Source organism: Anomalospiza imberbis, chromosome 4 (assembly GCF_031753505.1).
Source record: "Anomalospiza imberbis isolate Cuckoo-Finch-1a 21T00152 chromosome 4, ASM3175350v1, whole genome shotgun sequence".
Taxonomy (NCBI): Eukaryota; Metazoa; Chordata; class Aves; order Passeriformes; family Viduidae; genus Anomalospiza; species Anomalospiza imberbis.
In genome coordinates, this window is record NC_089684.1 from 4791828 (window position 1) to 4815819 (window position 23992).

The 23992-nt window shown below is 36.1% G+C and overlaps 1 protein-coding gene across 6 annotated transcripts in view; it reads left to right on the forward strand.

The window, feature by feature from the left end:
• Nucleotides 1–23992, forward strand: part of FAT1 (FAT atypical cadherin 1) — a 103374-nt gene that overhangs the window by 59041 nt on the left and 20341 nt on the right. For 4 of the 6 annotated variants that reach the window (XR_010998030.1, XM_068186868.1, XM_068186869.1 and 1 more), the window contains 10 exons: nt 667–735; nt 2712–2851; nt 9753–10028; nt 10219–10429; nt 12841–16908; nt 17510–17706; nt 19010–19163; nt 20595–20828; nt 22132–22521; nt 23692–23906. Coding sequence is in view for 5 of the 6 variants with exons in the window: in XM_068186868.1 (XP_068042969.1) it covers nt 667–735; nt 2712–2851; nt 9753–10028; nt 10219–10429; nt 12841–16908; nt 17510–17706; nt 19010–19163; nt 20595–20828; nt 22132–22521; nt 23692–23906 (5954 nt within the window). In the remaining variant the exon portion in view is untranslated. The remainder of the gene's footprint in view (nt 1–666; nt 736–2711; nt 2852–9752; nt 10029–10218; nt 10430–12840; nt 16909–17509; nt 17707–19009; nt 19164–20594; nt 20829–22131; nt 22522–23691; nt 23907–23992) is intronic. The other 2 variants (XM_068186870.1, XM_068186873.1) reach the window with 1 other exon arrangement.

The window sequence follows — 23992 nt, forward strand, 5'->3', positions numbered from 1 at the left end:
CCACAGTAAACAAATATCTGTAGACCAAAATGAGTCCATTAAAGGAAAGGTTAAGAAAGTGACATTGCCAGGGAAAGGTGAGCAGTTCATGGAGCCTAAAGAGAGTAGGTAGAATAGGCCTCAGAGTTTTTTTGGAGTCTGAACACAGTACAGCAGTGAAGTTTTCTGGGGCCTTTAATTAGCAAAATTTGTTAATTAGATTGGGGGTGTACTTTCCTATTGTTCTTAGTGTGCTTCAGTTGCTATGCACTCTAAACAGGGAATACATCTGAATAGAATTCTGATTGATAGTATTATTTTGATCTGCTCCTTCTACGTATGCAGCACAGTTGGACATTTACATATTTTTATTGTATACCTAATGCAGAAAAAGAATGATCTTTTCCTGCTCTTTTTAGAAAGACATATACAGAAAACTCCATGGGGAAAGGGCATAACTTCTCCAAGCATTGTAAAATAAACCATTTTATTCTGACGGTTTTCTTAGTAAAAATGTTTTGGAAAATTTATTATGTGATCATGTTATGAAGTTATGGACTACTCTTACAGGTGGTCACTTTACTACCCTCTTTTACTGTTTCTAATAGCATGAATGAATTTGATTGACAGCTTTCCTTTGTGTTCTGTGCTTGCTTTCCATGCTTTCTTTCTTTTTGGCTGAGCCAGGAGACAAGCTTGCTAGTGAAGTATTTTACATCTTACAGATGGCTTGTGACCTGAACTGTACAGCAGAAGGTATCTGCTGAGATCACATAATTTATTACCAGATTATGAGATCTGAAATGAAAGCGTACATTTATAAACTATTTATTTTATTAACCCTTCGGAAATCAAAGTGCTCACGGTTGCATTTGTGACAGGTTCGTTTTTGTTTTGTTTTGTCATCATTACATTTATACAGCATCAATTCTGAGCATCCAGTTTTGGCTTTGGCCAAAACTGTTGCTGTTACACTTTCAGTGTACTAGATGCAGAAGTTTGGGTTGAGTTCTGCTTCAGCGGATCACCAGATATCACTGCTACTACAAATATAGGCAAGGCCCTGGTGATTTTCTTGATAAGTAAGGGAAAAATGTGTGTTAGAGAGCTTGTCCTTGTGTCAGGAAAACTGATTGTACCAATTCATGCTCATTCACTTTACCCTTCCCTTAAAATGTAGAGAACTTCATTGAAACATCTGAGAAAATGGTTTTGCCTGCTGCCAACTCTAAAAGGGAAAACTAGATTCACCTTCTTAAACTGACACAGTGCACAAAGCCCATTGAAAAAATTCATGTCCATCTGTTAAGAAAAAAGCTGCTGCATTTTGTGATGTCCAGTTTCTCTCCATTTGAGTGATTCAGAAACTGCTGCTGGGCCAGTAAGAGCAGTTGGCTTTCAATTGAACTAGAGAAATTATGCAATGTTGGTCATTATCAAATATCTCAAATCCAGTGAAGCAGAATCTAGCCCATCTTTCCTAGACTGATATGTTTGTCATGCAGTGGAACCTTCTAAAGGTGAAATACTTTTTAGATGTGAATGGGGGCTCATTTCAGTATTTACTGTTTTTTTCTTGGACTAAGTTCAAATTTGCAACCTTTGGGACTTCACCCTCTCACTTCTAACCTTGGCTTTTCATAAAATGCATTTAGTGATTTGCAAAGCTTAGCATGTATAATCTTGTTAAAGGAAAAAAAAAAGCTCTCAGATGATATCTGAATGCTATCTGCTATCCTTGTAATATATAATTAGAAAAACACATGCCCATAATTATAAAAAAAATTGTTTGCCATATCTAGCACTGGCTTGACCAAAATAAGAATTGATTCTTCCATTTTAGGCAGTTTATTGAGAAGTCTAAAGCAATTGTAGTTAAATGGCAGTATTCATCATTGCTATTTGGACTTATTGGACATTGTATTCTCAGGACAGTCTGCTCCAGGTGGCAGGATGATGATCAATTAAATGTTGAAGCAACTGAGTGTAGCTATTGATCTACACAGTTATTTAACTATATTGAAAAGAGTAATTTGAAAGTTTCACAAGAGAAATTAAGATAATTTGTTTCAGAAAAGGAACTTGGCTGTACTTAAACATTGGGCATTTAAACATTTAGCACTATTCTGAATCCTGTCTATCTCAGTAAGACTGAGATAGTGAATTCCTTAGATACTCAACATTAAGATGACAGTCCTTTGGAGGTACTGCAGCTTTTTCAGCCTTATCTATAGTCTATATATGAATATAATAATATGTACCCTGCTCCAAAAGACAAAAATTTGACTGTATGTCAAATGGGATTTTAATATATTTTGATAAAAAGTTTTTCAATTATGAGCTGATAATCTGCCCAAAAGGAACTATTAAATTTGATGCAGTAATTCTCAATTTCCTGCTGTAGGGAATCATTAAATTCCATGGATTTTTTTTTTTTTTTTTTAAGTGGAGAATCTTGCTAATAAGAATGTCCCCGCTGACTTTCCATGAGCTGGGCAAGTCAGCTTTGTCCAAAACTACTCAATTTTAAATATCTATTAGCAGCATATCACGTTACCAGGAAAAAAACCTAAAGTATTTAAACGGAATGTATGTATAAATATATATAGTTGTATATGTATATATAGTTCCACCTTCATTAAGCATTGGAAGACAGAACATTATCATACATAAAAACGATGATGAAATAAAGCGTTTTATTAACTTCTCCCTCTCACAATTCCCTGAACAAGGTGGCAACTATGACAGTCGATTTGATGTGGACAAGGGAACGGGAACTATTATTGTTGCAAGACCTCTTGATGCAGAACAGAAATCAAATTACAACTTGACAGTAGAAGCAACAGATGGAACCAGATCTATCAGCACTCAGGTAATGAACTTTCTGATGAAGCACTTAAGAGTATGTTGCTGGAGGGTGGGGAAGGTGTTGGGTTTTCTTCTCACCATTTTTTTAATCCTAGACAATGAACATGGTTTATTTAAATTAGGGTCTTTGTCTAAAATAGAAGTGAATTCTGGTATTCACAGAGCCATGTTGTTTGGTGGCTTAGGTGTAAAGGTAGTGTGTTACTATACTGTAGTCTGAACCAACAGCTTTGAAGTTATAACATGTTCCTACAGCTAAATAAATGAAAACAGAAACTAAGACCCTGCACACACAACTTTCTTACAAGTCTTACTACTCATCTGAATTACTCCTCTTTACAAGCTCCCCCAAAATCACTGCATAAATTGATTGCTGTACTTGAAATTTAAAGACAACCATTTTAAAATTTTGTGGTTCCCCTCCCCCTGGAAGATCTGCAGCTGTACAATGTCCGAGTAATTTACATGAAACTAAGCTGCTTTTTCTGCACAGTGTACGTACAGAAACAAGGTTTAGATTATAACATCTCTTTGTATTGTCCCAAATACTTTATTTTAGTTTTGGTGAAAGTAGAGGTTGTTTAGGAATCTCCAAAAAGCAGCAACTTCAGGCAAACCAGTGTTTTAAAATTACCTTTTTCCTAAGGCTCTCTGATGGTGGCAATTCTTTGCAGCTGAACTAATAAGTTCACTTAAAGGTGCAGAAGCCTTTTGTGACAGTATTGTCTAATTCATAGTAAAGTAGTTTATGATGTATATACCACCTCTTTTTCCCATCTAGTTTCTTTCTCCGTCCCAGAAGCTGAATATATTTGAAAGTACAGTTTAGCTGAGGTTGGTGTGAATAGAACCATGATTATAGAGGAGCTTCTCTTTTCTTCCAGATCGAAGGGAAAGGCTTTATTTACTGATTCAAGGCTGTTGGACTTGGACAGTGATGTGTCTGTATTACCTACCCCTATCATTGACCTACCCTTCAAATGGGTTGCTGCTGTCTTTTCTGTACTTAGAGATCTGTGCTACCAATGCAATTTCTTCTTGTTCAGCTTCTGTGCACTGCATATGTTTTTCTGTTATCTTTTCTAATGTCTTATATGTTGTCTTCTGATTTTGGCCAGAAGAAAAGATGTTTCTTGTCAGTGTTCAGGATTTTAAAAAGAATCTTTATTGAGCTGACTGCTTGTCTGGAGGCTTGATAGGTCAAATACAGTGAATTTGATAGAAGAAGGTGACCAAGTTTAGCAGTTTCCTTTGAGAACTGCCTTTTCCTTTAGAGGTGACAATTGTGAGTGATTTTTCCTAGACCATGAATCTTTAAAGACAGCAATATGTTTCCCAGTAGGAACTTGCTGCAGTCATAGCTGTGGTGCCATTGCCTCTCGTCCTGATAACCGTCATAAAAGGGTTGGAGAATCCTGCTGTAAATTTATTAAATTTGCCTACTTGTAGTAAAAATATTGAGCAGATTCACTTCTAGCAATTACAGAATACTGGATAGAAAGCAGGAATTACTTAGGACAAAAAATAGAGTACAAAACAAAAATTCAGCTCAAAGACAGGAAGAGGCTTTTCCATACACACGTCCCACCCCCCCTCCCAAAAATGCATTCAAAAATGCCATCATACAGTGTGTTGGGGTAGCCTGGGGACTAGGCAAGGCTTAATATGGGGCCTTGGTGAATACAGATAGCCTGTCCAGTGCTGCTGCTTGCATAGCTGAATTTATGCAGATGTCCTGAGCTGTCACAGTTGAATCATAATCTGCTTTGTCTTTTAGAACGACCGAGAATGGGAAGGTCAAAAAATTACTTTAACCCTCACCCCTTCTCTTCCTCTGAGTTACGTGATTCATTTAGTTCTTCTTGGGAATTCAGAGTGTACTTTTTGTTCCTTTAATGAATTTGTTATTGTAACATTTTGTAAAGCTAAGTGATCATTATAAACATTTACCCCACAGCACTCTTCTCCAGAAGAACTGGAGTAGTAATCTCACATTTGTCATTTCTGTGACTGGTTTTTCTGTGATTGGTTTTCATATTTTTCTCTTCCTCTCTCAGTTAGCCTTGGCAGGATCAGAGTTGGTGGTTTCTGTTACTAACAAGCACAAAGACTTCCTTTGGGTTGTCTTCCTTTTACCCTGGTTGTGGGATAGGCACAAGTTAAGCTGGTGCTGTTGGAGTCTCACTGTCGTGTATTAGATTGAGGAGTGTGGATTAGTTCAAACTCTGCAATTGTTGGTGCATGATCCTGATTTTAATTGATTCTCTTGCCTTTCCCATAACTCCTGGCCCACCCAAGTGCACCAATCTGTTAAAATAACCCTCAAGAATATCCCTCAAAAGATGCATTTCAGATCAGGCTTAAATTAGGGGGGTTAAAAATGCTGATAAAAAATCAAAATTGAAGGTGTGATTTATGGCTGCCGGTGTGTAAACTCCATTACTCACTGCTGAAATACTGATGATTGAAGTTTAAATCCTGATGTGGCGCTGAATTCTTCTAAGACCTGATAAACAGTTAAAATGCAGCGACAGGCAAAAGAAATTCTGAATTCTGTGTGCTTACACGAGGAACAACAATATGTCGTACAGAGCTTTTACCTTACAAAGTAATTGCTATAAACACTGGCTATAACCAATCTAACAGAGCTTGATTAACAGCAGAGTAAGTAATTTTACATTTAATTTGAAAAAGGAAATGACATTTGCAAGAATTGGGGAGGGGCACAAGAAATGAAAATCTTACTGTGTAAAAGCAGTGTATTGAATCTGTTAACTGGAAGGCATTTGCTGGCCTTGGGCCATTAATATTTGTAGAGCATTTGACTCTTTCAAGACTTCAGTTAAATAGCTTTTTTGAAAAATAAAGCAATAGTAGGCGTGGAGGCTGTTAGAATTTTGCATGCATCTAAATGCCAAATGCATGAGGCAAAACAAGGACAAACAAATTGCAGGCCTACAGTAGTGGTGTTTGACATGATGTTAGAAATTGCTAGTGTCAGGCTTGGAAAGATTATGATTAAAAATAAACTAAAAATACAGACACAAAGTAACTAAATCCCACAAGTCAGTGGACCTATGTACTGAAACAGAAAAGGTTATTCACAGGCTCTAAGTAGTGATAAATGAACTATTGAATTAATTTTGGGGGGAAAACAAAAAGAAATGGTCCTGTTTGTAGCTATAGCCACTTGCAGTCATTGCTATGTATATCAATTTTTTCATTGAAAGTAATATTTCAGATGATTTGCAGCTAATTGTAGCATTTTACCTATTCCTTTGCTATTGCAGAATATTTAATCTTGTTTTTTGCAAAATCTGTATAGACATGATACTTTGGGAATGAAGTATAGAATAATCTTAATTTACTACATCTTTGCATGGAATTTTGCTTGCAATTACACTGCTCTACAGAGGCATTTAGACCTGGAATAAGTTATATAATCTCTGGATAATACATCTTTTTATTTATGAAAACTATATAAACATGTCAATGTACCTATAAGGTTATTGTGGGACAGGAATAGATTTTAAACTTCACACAGAATCACTAAATGAAGAATGATATTAAAGTAATCTAAACATTATGTGTAAATATTGCACATTGAGTATGTTTTGTCAATGGCACATATCTCCTCTTAGTAGCAATCAATACATCCCTATGCAAATTTAGGTTTCACCTGTTAGAGTATTAATAGATTTTAAGTCCTTCCTCAAAGTACTCCTGGATTGCTTTGTTCTGTTTATAACCAGTGTACATTGCTCTCAGTGGGATCTGTGGGCAGAAGGCAGCTGTGCAGCACAGCCCTTGCATATTTTTGCAAAATGAGTGAAGTTTCTTTAGTTCCAGAACACTTTGTTTCAAAGATCATGTTATAGTCTGCTGATGTCAAGCTTTTTCTATATTGCACCTCTTTAATGTGCAACTCTTTCTTAAGAGACAATATTAGCATATTTCATTTGAATTAAATCTTGTTATTTCACTGAGAAAGGTCCAAAGGCTAGTTTTATTTTATGCTGCATGTTTTGTTAGAAAAACACAAGTTCTTCATGTTTTTGTTCTCAGACACACTAGACCATATTTTTCTGTATGGGTCTTTAAAACTGCACTCACAATTATTTCTGCAAGTGCTTTCCATTTAACTTCAAGGTCTTTACAGTTTACATGAAAATTTGGTCCTTTTACGATTAAAAGGTAATTGCACATCTAGCACCTGTCACTTAGCCTCAGTAAGAATTCCTGAATTGAAAATGGGGTTTCCTTAGTAAATTTATTTAATATTTATTTAATAGTTCACATTGGAAAGAACCCTGGAGTTCTGGTTAAAACTCCCGGTCAAAGCAGAGCAAACTGCCAAGTTGACCAAGTTTTTCAGTGACTCATCAGGTTCTAACTACCTGGGATGGCTACGCACAGCACTTCTCCCTTGGACTTGCTTTTATACTGGACTTGCTTTTATACTGGTGTTTAACAACTCTCCTTGAATTTTTTTTTTCCTTATGTCTAGTTATATTTTCTCTTATTGGAGCTTGTCAGTGTCACCTCCTGTCCTTTCACTGTGCATCTCTGAGAAGAGTCTAGCTCTCTTTCCTGCACCCCTCCTGTGGACAGATTGCTTTTCAATCCCCACTGATTTTAATGACCTCTCATTGGATTTGTTTTATTTTGTCAAGGTCTCTCCTGTACTGCAGGGCTTAAAACTGTAGTGGATCTACCTTCCCACCAGGGAATGTCAAACAGAAAGAGATAATTCCTTCCCTCTGCCCTTATTAAAGCAGCCCAATGTGCAGAGTTACACAAGTTACCAAAAGGGAGCCCATCAGGTTGCATTATGCTTGTCCACCAAAATTTATGCAGGGGCATAAAATAATAACATCACTGAGAGAAAAATGAATCCTAGAGAATGTAGATGAAACATTTTTCACTTGAGTTTATCTTAAACTTTGAATTTTGCGTACATTTAAAATTATTGCACTGGTTTATGAAGTTGTGTATTTGTAATTGTGTTTACCAGTGTGGAGAAAAACTGCAGCCTGAGTAAATAATGTGACAAGTAATGGAATACCTGAGCTGACCATTTGTAGTGACTGAGTCACTATTTTTGTTTCTTAGCCATATTTTTAAAAATAATTCTTATTTAATAACGCTGTACATTTTGAGGAGCTAACGCCTTACCTGTTTAGCCCAACAAAATTTTTTTATCGTTTAATTTGTATTGAGTTGTCGGGGTTTTATATTTTTTTAATTGTTTATCTTCATTTGGTATAATTTTTAATTTTCCTGAGCACAATTGTTCAGTGAGCAGCTGTTTTTACTCAAATACTTTGTGACTGTATTAGACCCTTCTGTCTTATTTCTTCCAAGAGGCATTAAAATGTATTTTATTTATACAAAATTTTAAAAGAAACTAACAGCTATGCTTGTGTTGCTTTATTGCATCCTGTTTAATCATGACAATGTAAAAAGATCTCATTTTTAACATAATACTTACTCTTCCTTTTCATTTTCCAATTTAATTTGTTAGTTAATGTATTTAAAAACTTGTCCTAATATGTATCCTAGGTCACGTACCATTAATATTTCTCCCCACTGAAAGTCAATATTTAGTCTAACTCTTTGTTTCTTTTCTTTAATCTGTTTCTAATCCGTGACAAAACCAAACTCCTTAGTCTCCATAGCAACATCTTGCAAGGGCTTTTATCAGTGTGCCAAACGATTCAGTTTTAGAGTAAGATGCTAGTTTTGCAAGGTTGACATTTCTTCTTCCTGTAGCAAGAGGTATGGCATTTCCTAATTATTTGCCACCATCAGGATTTATCTAATTTAGTTTCTACTGAGTGCAGTTTGGTACCTTGTCTGAATTACAGCTGTAGACTCCACCAGTTACCAATGGAAAGCAGTAAGTGTCTTCAAAGAGCAATTTAACCCACTTACAATATTGTAAGTACCTATTTAAAAAACCTGTTTATCTGTAGACCTTAACAAATTTATACAAAGCTCCTAACCTTTGGATGGATAAAAGCATGGCTGTACTTGCAGCACATAAAGAACCTGAATTTAGCTGTGTGCTGCTGGAGCTTTGCTGTCTACTTGCCAACTTCTTTGCATTACTGTTACTTGTCTGATGTTATCGCTGTCAAAGGAACAGGATGGTGGCTGTCTGTCTTTTTTTGCTACAAAACCTTGGTGCTGTGTAAAGCAAGTAGGGGGTACAGGGATCTTGTGTGGTTCCAGTGAGCAATGTTATACAAACACTCAATTTGAAGCATCAGATTTAATTTAACTGTAACTTCAGAGAAATCATGTTGGTGACCAGTGAGCTATGCTGAAATTGTGCTCCATTGCTGGAGATTAGTAAACAAAACCACCTGCAGTTCTTCAAAATAATGCTCTTTTGTGGCAGTTCCACCACTTTTCTGTTCTTTCCTAGGCTTGCAGATGTGAGGGGCTGAAAGAGGACTGCTTTTATGTGAGGGCAAGGAGGAGTATTATGCATGCATCACCTTGAAAAAACATTGCTTAAAATTGTAAATTTGCACCCCAAAACAGTATTTTTACCCACTCTAGGATCCATATTGTATATTTTAAATTTTTAATTCCAAAATTAACAAGGAATTTTTTTTGTCTTGCTTTGGACAAATGTCATTCCCTTTAAGATGTCTTATCTAAGATGTTTCTGGTTGTACAGATTTCTGGTTTGACTTTGGGGAAGGTGAGGCAGATTTGGCTTTAGTGACATTCTTCTTCCCTACACATCTTGGATCTCTCCCCCTCCCAGCAAAATAAAATTGTCTTGAGGTGGTATTACTTCAGTATTATGGTCTGATTTTTAATGAATTATCCTCCTTTCATTTCTTTTTACCAAATATCATCAATGTTTTCCTCTTCCCATTGTATCATTTCAGGTGTACATCAAAGTTATAGACACAAACAATCACAGGCCTCAGTTTTCTGCTTCAAAATATGAAGTTGTTATACCTGAGGATACCTTACCAGAGACAGAAATTCTGCAAGTCAGTGCCACGGACAGAGATGAGAAGAATAAACTGATTTATACTATGCAGGGCAGCACTGATCCCATCAGTCTTAAAAAATTTCGTCTGGACCCTGCAACTGGCTCCCTTTATACCTCAGAAAAACTGGATCATGAGACCATGAACCAGCATATTCTCACAATAATGGTAAGTATGCGTGAAATTTCTTCTGTTGTGAATTACGCACAGATAGTTTTTAATGTCATTTTAGTTTGTCCCCATAATTCAGAGATTTATTTGTATGTTTAATTTTATGCAGTCTTTGACTCTGTGACTGACTTGAATTATTACTGTATCTGGTGAACTGCTGAAATACCAGTGCTGATGACTGTTGCAGGTTCGAGATCAAGATGTTCCCGTGAAGCGCAACTACGCCAGAGTCGTGGTTAATGTCAGCGACACAAACGATCACGCTCCGTGGTTCACCAGCCCTGCCTATGAAGGACGAGTGTATGAGTCAGCAGCTGTTGGATCAGCGGTACTCCAGGTTACAGCATTAGATAAGGACAAAGGAAAAAATGCAGAAATTGTGTACTCTATTGAATCAGGTATCTTCGCTTTCTTACATTTTCCGTCCGTTGAACTCCCTGGTACTTTTTTCAACTGTAGATATGTGAAAACATATTTGTGAAAAAAGGGGGGCAGTGCAGGTTTATGTGCCATATTCTGAGCAATGTACTGAAGATACAGCCTCAGAGTATTTAAAAGAAAACTACAAATATTCATCTATATCCTTTAGCTATTTATGTTAGTGGCATATTTTAGTAGTTGGGGAAGAAAAAGCCATCTTGAAACACTCAAAAGGAATAATTTCTTTTGAAATTACAGAATCATTCCATTCAGGTCCAAAAAATGCATTCTGTTTTGATATTGTAAGTCTTATTTTTTGTAGCATAGGCAAAGCAAGAATTTGATAAATAGAGTAAGAGCCTGAGACAAGTGCTTTTGTGTTTAATATAATGCAAAAGCAGGGAGCTCAAAAATAACTTAAATATGCATGTAAAGCTCCTAAATAATCCCAGCTTTTAAGGTAAACCTTCTGATAGATGGAGCAAAAAAGGGGCTGCTTTCCATACTTCCCTCTGGCTGATTTTAGTAGTGGGACTGCTATTCTAGCTTATTAAAATATTTCAGAAATTCCTGAAGTGTTGGTCAGCTTGGCATTAAGACTCCTTCCAGACTGCAGGCCAGGAAAGAACAGCTCCTTATTTTTAACCTGGGAGCATCTTTCAAGCATGAACTTGCCTACATTAATGTGATTCAAATGGTGCCAATTTTTAATATTAGAAATCAGGATGGCATTGATTGAGTTCACTTACCAAACAGAAGTGGGTTTTGATTCAGTCCATTAAATCTGAATTAATACAAGTTTGCTGTTATCAAGGTCCTGAGCTTTGTAGGCACCATGACTAGAAAAAAAGAAGTTACTTAAATGTCATTCCTTATGTGAAGTACTGCTTTCAAGGAAAAATTAATTTAAAATAAAAATCCCAATAACAAGCATAAGAGACTATATATTAAAGAGAACAACAGGCAGAAAATTACTCAGTTTCTGTTGCATGCAAAGTAATATGTCCTTTTTTATTTTACATAAATTGCTGTGTAAAGGATAGGAATTATTTACTAGAAATATTTTCTTTTTCTTCCCCAAAGCACTGTTTTCATATGATAGCATACTTTAACACTATATTAAAACAAATCTGAGATTATGACACACTGACAAGAATGGGTGTTTTTGAGTATCTCATAACTTGCTTAAACTACATGAGATTTATCTGTCATTTCTAGAAATATGATATTTACTAAGCAGGACACCAGCATCCATGAAATTTTTCTCTTGCCTTTCCCATTTTGTTAGTGCTTGTTTTATGAATGCCAATCAATGGCAAGAGAAACGTGTGTGTGCCTGCAGTCTAGAATGAAGTGACATGCTGTTCTGTTCCTTTCTTCTAGCTTTCTGTAGGGGTAAATGTAAGACCTGAAAGGTTTATTTTATAGGATTGTGATCTACTGGGAGGTTAAAGCATTATAACTGATGTTCTAAGCAAATGGAAGGAACATTCCTTAAATGCTTGTAATGGCTGCTTAGATTTGTAATGGGATATTATAAGAATGCCACTGTGTTTAGAGTCTCCTCTAAAAAACCCAAAAATAACCAACCAAAAAAAAAACCCAAACCAAAACACAAAAACCTCCTTCTTGCTTACTTGTGTACAGAACTCAGAAGTTTTTAAAGATTTTTTTCATGCTGAGATCATGGCTTTTGTAATGCAATTTTTTAGGAAAGTAAAATGTTGAATCTTAGCATATTTAATACATGAGCAGAGTCTTGTATGCAGTGTAGTTCATATGTATATTTCAAAATTTGAAACAAACAAGTGTTTATATTAAATGGCAGCTGGTTCTTCTCAGCAGGCTTTATTTTTCTTCTAATACAGTCACAGGGAATAACTTGTCTGTATATCAATAGGAAATTAAGAGAGAGGTAATTATTTGTCCAATTTAAAAAGTTTGCTTTTGAAGCAGTCATTTAAACAATACTTGTATAAACAATTAAGATTCACAACCCTTCTTTTTTTTTTTTTTTTCCCAAAACATTCCAGTTCTTTTAGATTATAAAATGTAACTTTTATTCCACTAATGTTTACTTCTGAATATAAGTTCCTTTCAGCTACAGTCAATATTTAAGTTTGCTAAAAGAAAATTTTTGCATCTGTTTTCAAGTATTGGATAGCTTTGCTAACTATATTTTATGCAGTATTTCCACAAGTAAAGTTAGAATTACTGCCAACTTTTGATTACAGAAAACATTCCAGACAGGCTAACAAATGTTTATCAAGCAAAACTAACTTTTTTATAGTGTCTGTTCTGTCTATGTCTCTTTAAGTATAGAGCTAAATAAGCAGTCATCCCTTAATTCTGTATACCTCTTTCTTAATTGCTTTTTCTTTCTTCACAGGGAATATTGGAAATTCCTTCCTTATTGATCCCATTTTGGGTATGATTAAAATTGCAAAGGAATTAGATCGTAGTAACCAGGAAGAATACAATCTGATGGTAAAAGCTACAGATAAAGGACATCCTCCAATGAGCGAAGTGACCTCTGTGCACATATTTGTTACAGTTTCTGATAATGCCTCACCAAAATTCACAGCCAAGGAATATTCTACAGAAATCAGCGAAAGTGCCAACATTGGCAGTTTTGTTGGAATGGTTACAGCATACAGTCAGTCTTCTGTAGTTTATGAAATAAAAGATGGTAATACAGAAGATGCCTTTGCTATCAACCCCAACTCAGGTGTCATCATTACTCAGAAGATACTTGATTTTGAGACTTTGCCTTTTTATGCTCTAACTGTGCAAGGAACAAACATGGCTGGCTTGTCCAGTAATGCAACAGTTTTGGTACATCTTCGGGATGAGAATGACAATGCGCCAATTTTTATGCAGGCTGAATATACAGGACTCATCAGTGAATCAGCTTCAATTAACAGTGTGGTTCTGACTGACAAGAATATCCCCTTAGTAATTCGAGCTACAGATGCTGATAAAGAATCTAATGCTTTGCTTGTTTATCAAATTGTTGAACCATCTGTCCGCCAGTATTTTGCCATTGATTCTAGCACTGGTGCCATTCGGACGGTAATGAGTCTGGACTATGAGGAGACAAATATTTTCCACTTTTCAGTGCAAGTACATGATACAGGGATACCACGTCTATATGCAGAATATGCAGCTAATGTTACTATTTATGTGATTGACATCAATGATTGCCCTCCTGTGTTTTCAAGAGAGCTATATGAGACATCCCTTCTGGTTCCAACTTACAAAGGCGTGAAAGTCATCAGCGTTAATGCCACTGATGCAGATTCAGGCATTTTTTCCCAATTAATTTATTCCATTATTGAAGGCAACATTGGAGAAAAATTTTCAATAAACCCTAAGACTGGAGATATAACAGTACAAAACACAACTCAGTTGAGAAGCAGATATGAATTAACAGTGAGAGCATCTGATGGCAGATTTGCAAGCACTGCATCTGTAAAAATTAATGTGAAAGAAAGCAAAGTAAGCCAGCTGAAGTTCACACAGAGTTCTTACTCTGCAACAGTGCAGGAGAATTCCACAGAGGTAAAAACAATAGCTGTTGTTTCTGCTATAGGGAATCAAATAAACAAGCCTCTGTTTTACCATATTCTAAATCCAGACAGCAGATTTAAAATAAGCCAAACTTCAGGAGTCCTTTCGACAACAGGAATACCATTTGATCGTGAACAGCAAGAATCTTTTGATGTGGTCGTGGAAGTGACAGAGGAAAATAAACCATCACTTGTTGCACACATTGTAGTTAAAGTCACAGTAGAAGATGTAAATGATAATGTTCCATTTTTTGTCAATCTTCCATATTATGCTGCTGTTAAAGTAGACTCTGAAGCAGGCCATGTTATTCAACGTGTGACAGCAGTAGATAAAGATACAGGCAAAAATGGAGAGGTGCGTTACTATCTGAAAGAACATAATGAACATTTCCAAATTAATCCAAGTGGTGAAATCTCCCTGAAGAAGAAGTTTGAACCAGACACACTAAATAAGGAATATCTGGTTACTGTAGTGGCAAAAGATGGAGGAGACCCTGCATTTTCAGCTGAAGTTACAGTCCCAGTTACAGTTATGAATAAAGCTATGCCAGTGTTCGAAAAGCCTTTCTACAGTGCAGAGATACCAGAAAACATTCAGCTCCATAGCCCTGTGGTACATGTACAAGCAAACAGCCCTGAAGGACTCAAGGTGTTTTACAGCATCACAGGTGGAGATCCTTTCAATCAGTTCACTATCAACTTCAACACCGGAGTTATAAATGTTGTTGCCCCTCTTGACTTTGAGTCTCATCCAGCCTATAAACTGAGTGTCCGAGCAACTGACTCCCTAAATGGGGCGCATGCTGATGTGTTTGTGGACATAATAGTGGAAGACATCAATGATAATCCTCCTGTGTTTACAGAGCAGTCTTACATTGCAACACTTTCTGAAGCATCTGTCCTTGGAACATCTGTTGCACAAGTGAGCGCTACAGATGCTGATTCTGGAACCAACAGGGGAATTTCCTATCACTTGGTTGAGGATAATAGTGAAAGTCATGACTACTTTCACATAGATAGCAGCACTGGACTCATTGTTACAGCAAGAACTTTGGACTATGAACAAATTAAGCAACACAAATTACTAATAAGGGCTATAGATGGTGGCATGCTGCCCTTGAGCAGTGATACTATTGTAACTGTGGATGTAACTGATCTCAATGATAACCCACCTCTTTTTAGCCAATTGCTTTATGAAGCCAAAATTAGTGAACTGGCTCCTCGAGGACATTTTGTGACATGTGTGCAAGCCTCAGATGCAGATAGTTCAGATGCTGACAAGCTGGAGTACTCCATTCTGACTGGCAATGATCAGAAGAATTTTGTGATTAATAGTAAAACTGGCATTATCACCATCTCAAGCCTACGCAGACAGACACTGAAGTCACATTATAATCTTAATGTGTCAGTTTCTGATGGTGTCTTCAGAAGCTCAGCCCAAGTCCATATAACTGTAATCAGTGCCAACATGCACAGTCCTGTTTTCAGCCAGAATGAGTATGAGGTTGAACTAGCTGAAAATGCTCCATTGCATACTTTGGTTACTGAAGTTAAAGCAACAGATGAAGACTCTGGTACACATGGCCACATCACTTACCACATTGTAAATGACTTTGCCAAAGACAGATTTTATACAAATGAGAGAGGGCAGATATTTACCTCTGAAAAGCTTGACCGTGAAACACAAGCAGAAAAAGTAATTGCCATTAGTTTAATGGCCAAAGATTCAGGGGGGAAAGTTGCTTTCTGTACTGTTAATGTAATACTTACAGATGACAATGATAATGCTCCTCAATTCCGAGCAACAGAGTATGAAGTAAATATTGGGACTGATGTTCCACGGGGTACTTCGGTCATTAAAGTCTGGGCATCTGATGCTGATGAAGGTACAAATGCAGACATCACATATTCTATTGAGGCAGAGTCTGAAAATGTAGAAGAGAATTTAGAAATTGATTCATTGTCTGGTATAATTACTACAAAAGAAAGCTTAATTGGTTTGGAAAATGAGTTTCTTGCTTTTCTTGTTAGAGCAATTGATGGTGGATCCCCCCAAAAAGAGTCAGTTGTTCCTGTCTATGCTAGAATACTCCCACCAGAAGTGCCTACTCCAAAATTTTCAGAACCATTTTATTCTTACGCTGTTTCTGAGGACATTCCAATTGGAACTGTGATAGATGTTATCAAAGCAGAGCATAATCAGACTTTAGTATATAGTCTGATTAAAGGGAACACTCCTGAAAGCAACAGAGATGACTTTTTTGTGATTGACCGAGAGACTGGGGACTTGAAACTTGAGAAGAATCTTGATCATGAAACAACTAAGTGGTACCAGTTCTCAGTGCAAGCACAGTATGCAAACGAAGATTATAATGTTGTTTCCTCAGTAGAGGTTAGCATTCAAGTAAAAGATGTGAATGATAACAAACCCATTTTGGAGTCCAACCCATATGAAGCATTCATTGTAGAAAACATACCAGCTGGAACAAGAGTCATACAGGTTAAAGGAACTGATGTAGATTCAGGAGTCAATGGGCACGTTACTTACAGCTTGGATCCTTCTCAAGAGATAGACATTATAGAGTCTTTTACCATAAACATGGAAACTGGCTGGATTACCACTCTGAAAGAACTGGATCACGAGAAACGAGACAAATACAAAATCACAGTGGTTGCCTCTGACCGGGGTGAAAAAATTCAACTGTCTTCTACGGCTGTGGTTGAAGTTACTGTCACAGACGTGAATGACAATCCTCCACGGTTTACTGCAGAGATATATAAAGGAACAGTCAGCGAGGATGACCCTCCTGGTGGGGTAATTGCCATCCTGAGTACAACAGATGCTGATACAGAAGAAACCAATAGACAAGTCTTTTATTACGTCACAGGTAAGTCTTTTTGGGTAATGTCAGAATACCTATTTGAGTGATGCTGGAATGATGGGAGTTACAGCTTAATCTCTGAAGAGATTGGAATGTGTTTGAAACCCTAGAGCTGCAAAGAAAGAATGTGTGTCTTAATATGAATATTAAAATCTTTAGTGGAAAAAGGAATTTTAGTTGCTTTGTTTCATGTGTGCCTTGCTTAAGATGCCTTTCTCTGTATATTATTTACATATCAATTTTTATTTTAAAAGCTATACTTAGATTAGTGATGCACTTAAAAAGAACAAATGAAAGAAGTTTCACAAAATAATAGGCTTTTAATTTCCAGTGGAGTATTTTATTGTTTCTATTTAGCGTATGTCCTGATATGATGTTTTCTATAATGCTACATGAATTTCTAAATTAATTTTTATGGATTCTATTGGCCACAGTTGAATTGCTTGTGTGACCATCTACTGAAAATTTCTACCTGGGAAATGAATCTGTTTCCTCATAAAGCCACAGAGAGTGCCTGCTTTTTTTTTTTTTTTTCCTATAACTTAGTTTTGATAGAGTAATAGTAAAAATCTCCATCTTTAAATAAATACTTCTTTTCATATTTCAGGAGGTGATCCTTTGGGACAGTTTGCTATTGAAAATATACAGAATGAATGGAAGGTCTATGTCAAAAAGCCTCTGGACAGGGAAGAAAAGGATAATTATCTTCTAAATATTACAGCTACTGATGGGACCTTTGCAGCTAAAGCTGTGGTGGAGGTTAAAGTTCTTGATGCTAATGATAATAGCCCTGTTTGTGAAAAGGTAGGCAGAGTCTTGTATCTTCCACTGACAGCTGCTTTCATACATAAAATTTACATTTTCTCTGAAATTGCTTCTCAGGAGACTGACAAATAGCTGTTCCTTTTAAACCAGTAACAAAAATTTGGACTAAGATAGAATGCTGTCAAATAAAAGATACTTCACAGACAGATTTTTTAAAAATCCAAAGACAATTCATTGACACACAGTGGGTATTTGAGAGCTATAAGGAGAATTGTAGTACTTTTCTCCTGTGTTAATTCTTTTCCAAAAATAATTATCTTAAGCTGCGGCCATCATTGTTTATATGCCCTACTTTATGAAAGAAGCAAAGTTTTAAAGAAAGCTGAATCCCATTGCTTAGTTGAAATATGTGTGTATTTCCTGTGATAAAAGAGTTGAAAGGAGTGGAACATTACTCTGCAATTGCAGTCAACAGCACCAAAAATCTGTAAGCCATAAGTGTTTTCTTGTTACAAAGCTGTTTACTTTACCAGATTTTTATAGTCTGCAAAAACGGACATGAAAAATAAGGAGTGGAAAAAAACTCAGGAAGATAGCCCCTGCAAAGTGTTACAGCCTCTTTTGGACTTTTCATAGTTGAACACAGATTTCATGTTACTAGGTTGAAATCTTCCCTTGTTCTAGGAAGGACAAGTATACAGTGAACATAGGATTCTTTTATGTTGGTTACTTCTGTGTAAATGGTTGCAGTTTTACACAGACTGGCAAGTCAGTATTTTTAGTTTGTTTTGCTTTTATTTTCCCCTTTGTTAATATTGTTTTTACAAGGCTTAGTGCTTCTAAGGTAATGCACATTCCTGACATGGTTGGGCTGTAATAGTGCTTAGGTCCGAAAAATTCTGAATCTTTTTTCTTATTTTTAATTTGATCTGGAAGCTTTTTGTGTCATTGAAAGGGTAGATAGCAATTTCTTGTAGATTGAGGCAGACCTAAGACAAACAAAAGAGAGAAGAATGAAATTAGTAAAAATTTATAACTCCTATTTTGGGAACACATTTCACTATTAGTGAATCAGTTACGAGAGTTTGGAGTTCTGAGCAATGCTCTAATGTTCAAAAACCCCTATAGTTGCAGTATTAAACACCTTTCTGAATAATCAAATAAATGTGAAGTAATTAATTAGAAAATTGTAAGTTCTTTTAATTTTCAGTTATTTCATCCTCTGGTTCACATTATATGTTACCAGACATTCAAACAGAATGTTATTTCCTCTATCATGCCATTTCCAAGCTCTGCTTATTTCATATGTTTAGTTTTTCAATGTAACTTTGAAATCTTGCAGACTTTATATGCTGATTCAGTGCCTGAAGATGCCCTTCCTGGCAAGCTGATAATGCAGGTGTCTGCTACAGATGCAGATATTCGTTCCAATGCAGAAATTACTTACACACTGCATGGCACAGGAGCAGAAAAATTCAGACTCACTCCAGACACAGGTAATAATACTTTATACATTATACAAGAGTCCAGTCACCTCATTTTATAAACTGCTTTGCTATTATATAAAGACATAAATGTCAGTCGTTAAAACTTTCCACTAAGGGTTGGTTTACTGTACATTGGTTTAAAATGTGAGTTTTTACTACACAAATACTAATAATATATTGAATAAAGTCAGGCAAAAGGCCAGTATTTTAATTTATGAGGAACTAAAGCGTAAACAGGGTAATTGCCCTGAAGGCAGAAACTTCCACGCTGAAGTGACTGGAATAAAAGTATGCCATAAATTTTGCTCTTTTTATATTCACTGTAGTAGCAGCAATAATGGTTTGTAACTGTGAAATATCTTCATTCAGATTCTCTCTGCCATCTTTTGTTTTGGAAAATTAAATGGGATGAGGTTAGATGGAGCAACAAATATCCTTTCCATAGCAAACACCAGAAGTGCCCCCAGTTTTATTGGAATGAGATTAACTCAAAAGTATAAATGAGATCAACTTTTAACTTGCTTCACTTTGGTCTTCATGGCATTTGTGTGTTTTGTATTACAGTATAGGTCACAGCTACTGCCAAAATCCTGTACTGTGCAGGCTGCTGTAGACAAGCAGTAGGAAGGTAAACAGTGTAGAAAAAATAGAATAAGATGAATACAAAAATGTAATGCAAGTAGAAGAAATTAGAAAATTTCAGTGACAAAATAAATAAGAAGGACCTTACTTCATGGGTTTGGGGGACTTTTTTGACTTCAAATGTCACCTGTGTGACGTGCTACTGTGTTGTTACATAAATTGAGAATTGGTAGGGCTAGAATACTCACAAAAAGTGTCTCATAATACTTTTTTGAACTGTTTATAAGGCGACAGTGACTACACGTAGTAGTAGCCTCTCATGTTTTCTGTCACTTTAGAAAGAAAGTATGTGTTAGAGGTCTACAGGTTTGTCTGTAGTAGCAATTAAGATCTCATAGTGAATAGCTGTGATAATTCATGGAATGTTAGAGGAAGAAATAGCGATACCTGTGGAAGGAATACAACTAAATAGCTGAGAAAAATCAGACATGGATTTAACCTTGCATTTTTTTAAAGCCAGAGTTCTAATGCTTTAGTTTACTTTGCACAAACACACATGGATTTTTGCATGTATACACATTCTCTCCCTGCCCTATCAGAGTTTAACTTTAGCTAATTTCTGTTTCAAGAACATTAGAAAAAAATAAAGTGGTTTAGTTCCTAATCTTTTCAAGCTGAAAAGGCAGGTCACTTACATGCTTTGCCCAAATTAATACAGTACAGCTGTTGATTTAGCCACTGCTGAAATTACTGTAAACAAGAAAATTGTTGTTTAACTATTCTGATTTTAGGGGAAAAAACGTTAGGGGTACTTAAACCTTGCAATTTGCATCAACTTATGTGTTATGCTGTTTGTAGGTGAATTGAAAACATTAATGGCACTTGATCGTGAGCAGCAAGCAGTTTATCATCTTCTAGTGAAAGCCACAGATGGAGGAGGAAGATTCTGCCAAGCTAACATTATCCTAACTCTGGAAGATGTGAATGATAATGCCCCAGAGTTTACAACTGACACTTACTCCATTACAGTATTTGAAAACACAGAGCCTGGAACCCTTTTGACAAGAGTGCAGGCAACAGATGCAGATGCAGGTATGCATTCTTTGACTGATACTTTTGTCATGTTTTCAGACTTAGAGTATTGTTTCTTTAGTTTTATCCTGAGAGGTGTCAAATGTTTCAGTAGGGCTGACAGATGTTCAATACCATTCAGAATTAGACTCCTGAAAGATATATTTTGGTCTTCTAAATCATTTAACATCTGACTTTCATGTGTGAGTAGCTTGGAAGACATCCCTATAGTGTCTTTGCAAAAAAGAGGAGAGGGGGCAGAGACAAAATGTAGGGAATTTAAACTGTCATAAGGTATTAATGCTGTGATCAATTAGGTTCATCCTTTTCCTCCTGGTGCAAGCAATAGGACTATCAAGCCATGTCTGTTCATGTAAATGGGCATTCATGGATTTTAGAATGTGTGCTTCCCAAGCCAGCCATCGATGATCATACCATCAAGAGAACACTGGTCAGTTGTAGCTTTATGTATATGCTAAGATGTATATAACATATTCATAAAGCTGTAGCTTTATGTATATGTTAAGATTCTTACTGTCTCTTTGTCTTCATTGTTCAGTTACCAATATTTAAGTGAACATGAACTGAAAATTACATTAGAAAGAGTTTGTTCATAGGCTTTGTTGTAAGGAACACAACAGCATAAAGTACTTTTAAAGTGCATGATTTCCACACCTCATCAGTTTCTTAATCAAATAGTATTAATTAATAGTTGCCTCAGTTTTCTAAAACAACTGTCCTGCTTTGTGCTATGATGTAGCTAAGTTGCTCATTTGAAAGGTAACAGACAGTTGTTGTCATACTTCACTAGTCTTTGAGGCTCAGGCGGACCAAAGTACTTGCCCCTGAAATCTATAAGGTTTGTTTTGTAAAGAAATGTTGTTAGAAATTATGTTGCTGTTAATTTTGGGGCATGATTCTTGAATAAATTTACTGGTTTTGAGTCTAGTCAGTTGATGCAACCTAACTCTCCCATATCCTCCTCTGTTATTATAAGCTTGCTAAGCAGATTCTGTTGTTCTAAAGTTATAATTACATTTATATTAACAATTTTTTTCATATTAACTAGTGCTGTAACTGAAGCAGAACCATGGTTCATGTTTTCTGTATGTCGGAAAATCAGTGCAGTGAAGTGTTAGGTTAATGTTTTTTTGGAAGTAATTCTGCCCCTCACAAGAGACTTTTACTCTTTCTGAAATTTACTTTTAACATGAGCGATAATATTTAGCATGCACGTCTTATTTTCATAGCTATCAGATGGATTATTCTGTTGTTGTGTATTTTAATGGCTGCTTCATAATTGAAAATTGTTTTCAAAATGCAGGGTTGAACCGTAAAATCCATTATGCACTGGTGAACTCTGCAGAGGGGCAGTTCTCTATTGATGAATTCTCTGGAATCATTCGTTTGGAGAAGCCTTTGGATCGGGAATTACAAGCTGTGTACACGTTAACCTTGAAGGCTACAGATGAAGGCTTACCTAGAAGACTGTCTTCAACAAGTAGTCTTATAGTTTCTGTTTTGGATATTAATGACAATCCACCTGTATTTGAGCATAGGGAGTATAGTGCAAGTGTATCAGAGGACATTTTGGTTGGAACTGAAGTTCTCCAGATCTATGCTGCAAGCAGAGACATTGAAGCCAATGCTGAAATCACATACTCAATAGTCAGTGGGAATGAACATGGAAAATTCAGCATCGATTCAACAACAGGTAACAGGTTACAACTGTGAATATTACTTCAGGCCAAGTAAGCACCATGCCATACTGACTTCCTCCATAGTTCAGCCAGGTTGTGTATAATCTCTGTGCATTATCCTAGCTGTAAAGTTGATGCTGCTGTCTATTCACCCATTTTGCCAGCATGCCTACTAGAAGAGTGCAGTAAAATGTAGAATGGGAGCTTTATTTGTTGCTTCTATTTATTATTATTTGGATTAGGTTCATTTAGCTGGCAAGAGTAAGGGTTTCCCAACTAGAAATTCCCCACTCTGGGGCCAGGCATGTGGAAACATAGATCTGTAATGAGAAACATAATGGTCTTTCCACAAAAGGTATATAAACAGAAGGAATGGCCAGGCTTGGCAAAAGAAGGATTAAAAATAAAATTGCTTGGGAAGACTAGTCATTGGTCCACAAAGGCAGTGATCCTAGAGGAGTTTGATATGTCATTAAAGAGAGCTTGGAATGAAATTATTATGTTCAACCACATGTCCAGCATGACAGTGGAGATTTTAGGCTTGTATGATAGCCAGATTTAGTCTCAGGTACAATTTAGGTCATGTTGAGAATTTTTCCCTATTAATGACAATTATTTCTTAAAAATCAATAAACACCTCAATTTTAGTTTTGTTTACTTATATAGTTCTTTTTCTAGAGATAGTTTCTGGTAAAGTTGTTTGGGTTGTTTTGTTTTGTTTTGTTTTTAGTAAGATTTCTACCCAAAAATTAATTCTAAAAGATTTTTAGTAGTTAGTAAAATAGTTTAGTAGTTAATTGTACTAGTGTAGTGGAAATTGCAATTGCCACATAAACTTCATATATTTGAAAGGAGTAAAAAGGTTCCAGAAAATCTCATCCAGCAAATCAGTGTGTATGCTAGGGACTACACTATCTTAACTAGGTCAGTTAAAAACTTACATTACAAAATGTAAGCCAGGTTGTTTTAAACTGTGAATCATCTGTGGTAATGGCAGGAACTTTGCATCATTTTACTCACGTGTGCAAAGCATGATCATTTCACTGGGTAACTCTAGCTTTACAGTGACAAATCAAGCCCTGAAGAAGCTGAGTATTTGTAAGGTCAAAAGAAAAAGTTGCAACACATAATACTACAGCAGTAGCAGAGTTTGTGTGAAGCTTTTTTTTTTTCTTCTTCCCTAGGAGCCATTTTTATCATTGAGAGTTTGGATTATGAAAGTTCTCATGAGTACTACTTGACAGTGGAAGCCACAGATGGAGGCACACCTTCATTAAGTGATGTTGTAACAGTGAATATTAATGTCACGGATATCAATGACAATTCTCCAGTGTTTAGCCAAGACACTTACACTGCAGTAATCAGTGAAGATGCTATGCTCGAACAATCAGTTCTTACAGTATGTATTGGTTTCTTACTTTGAAATACTCTGTCATGATGATCATGCTTTCGGTCTTGAAGGAGTAAGTATTGATTTGAAGGTGA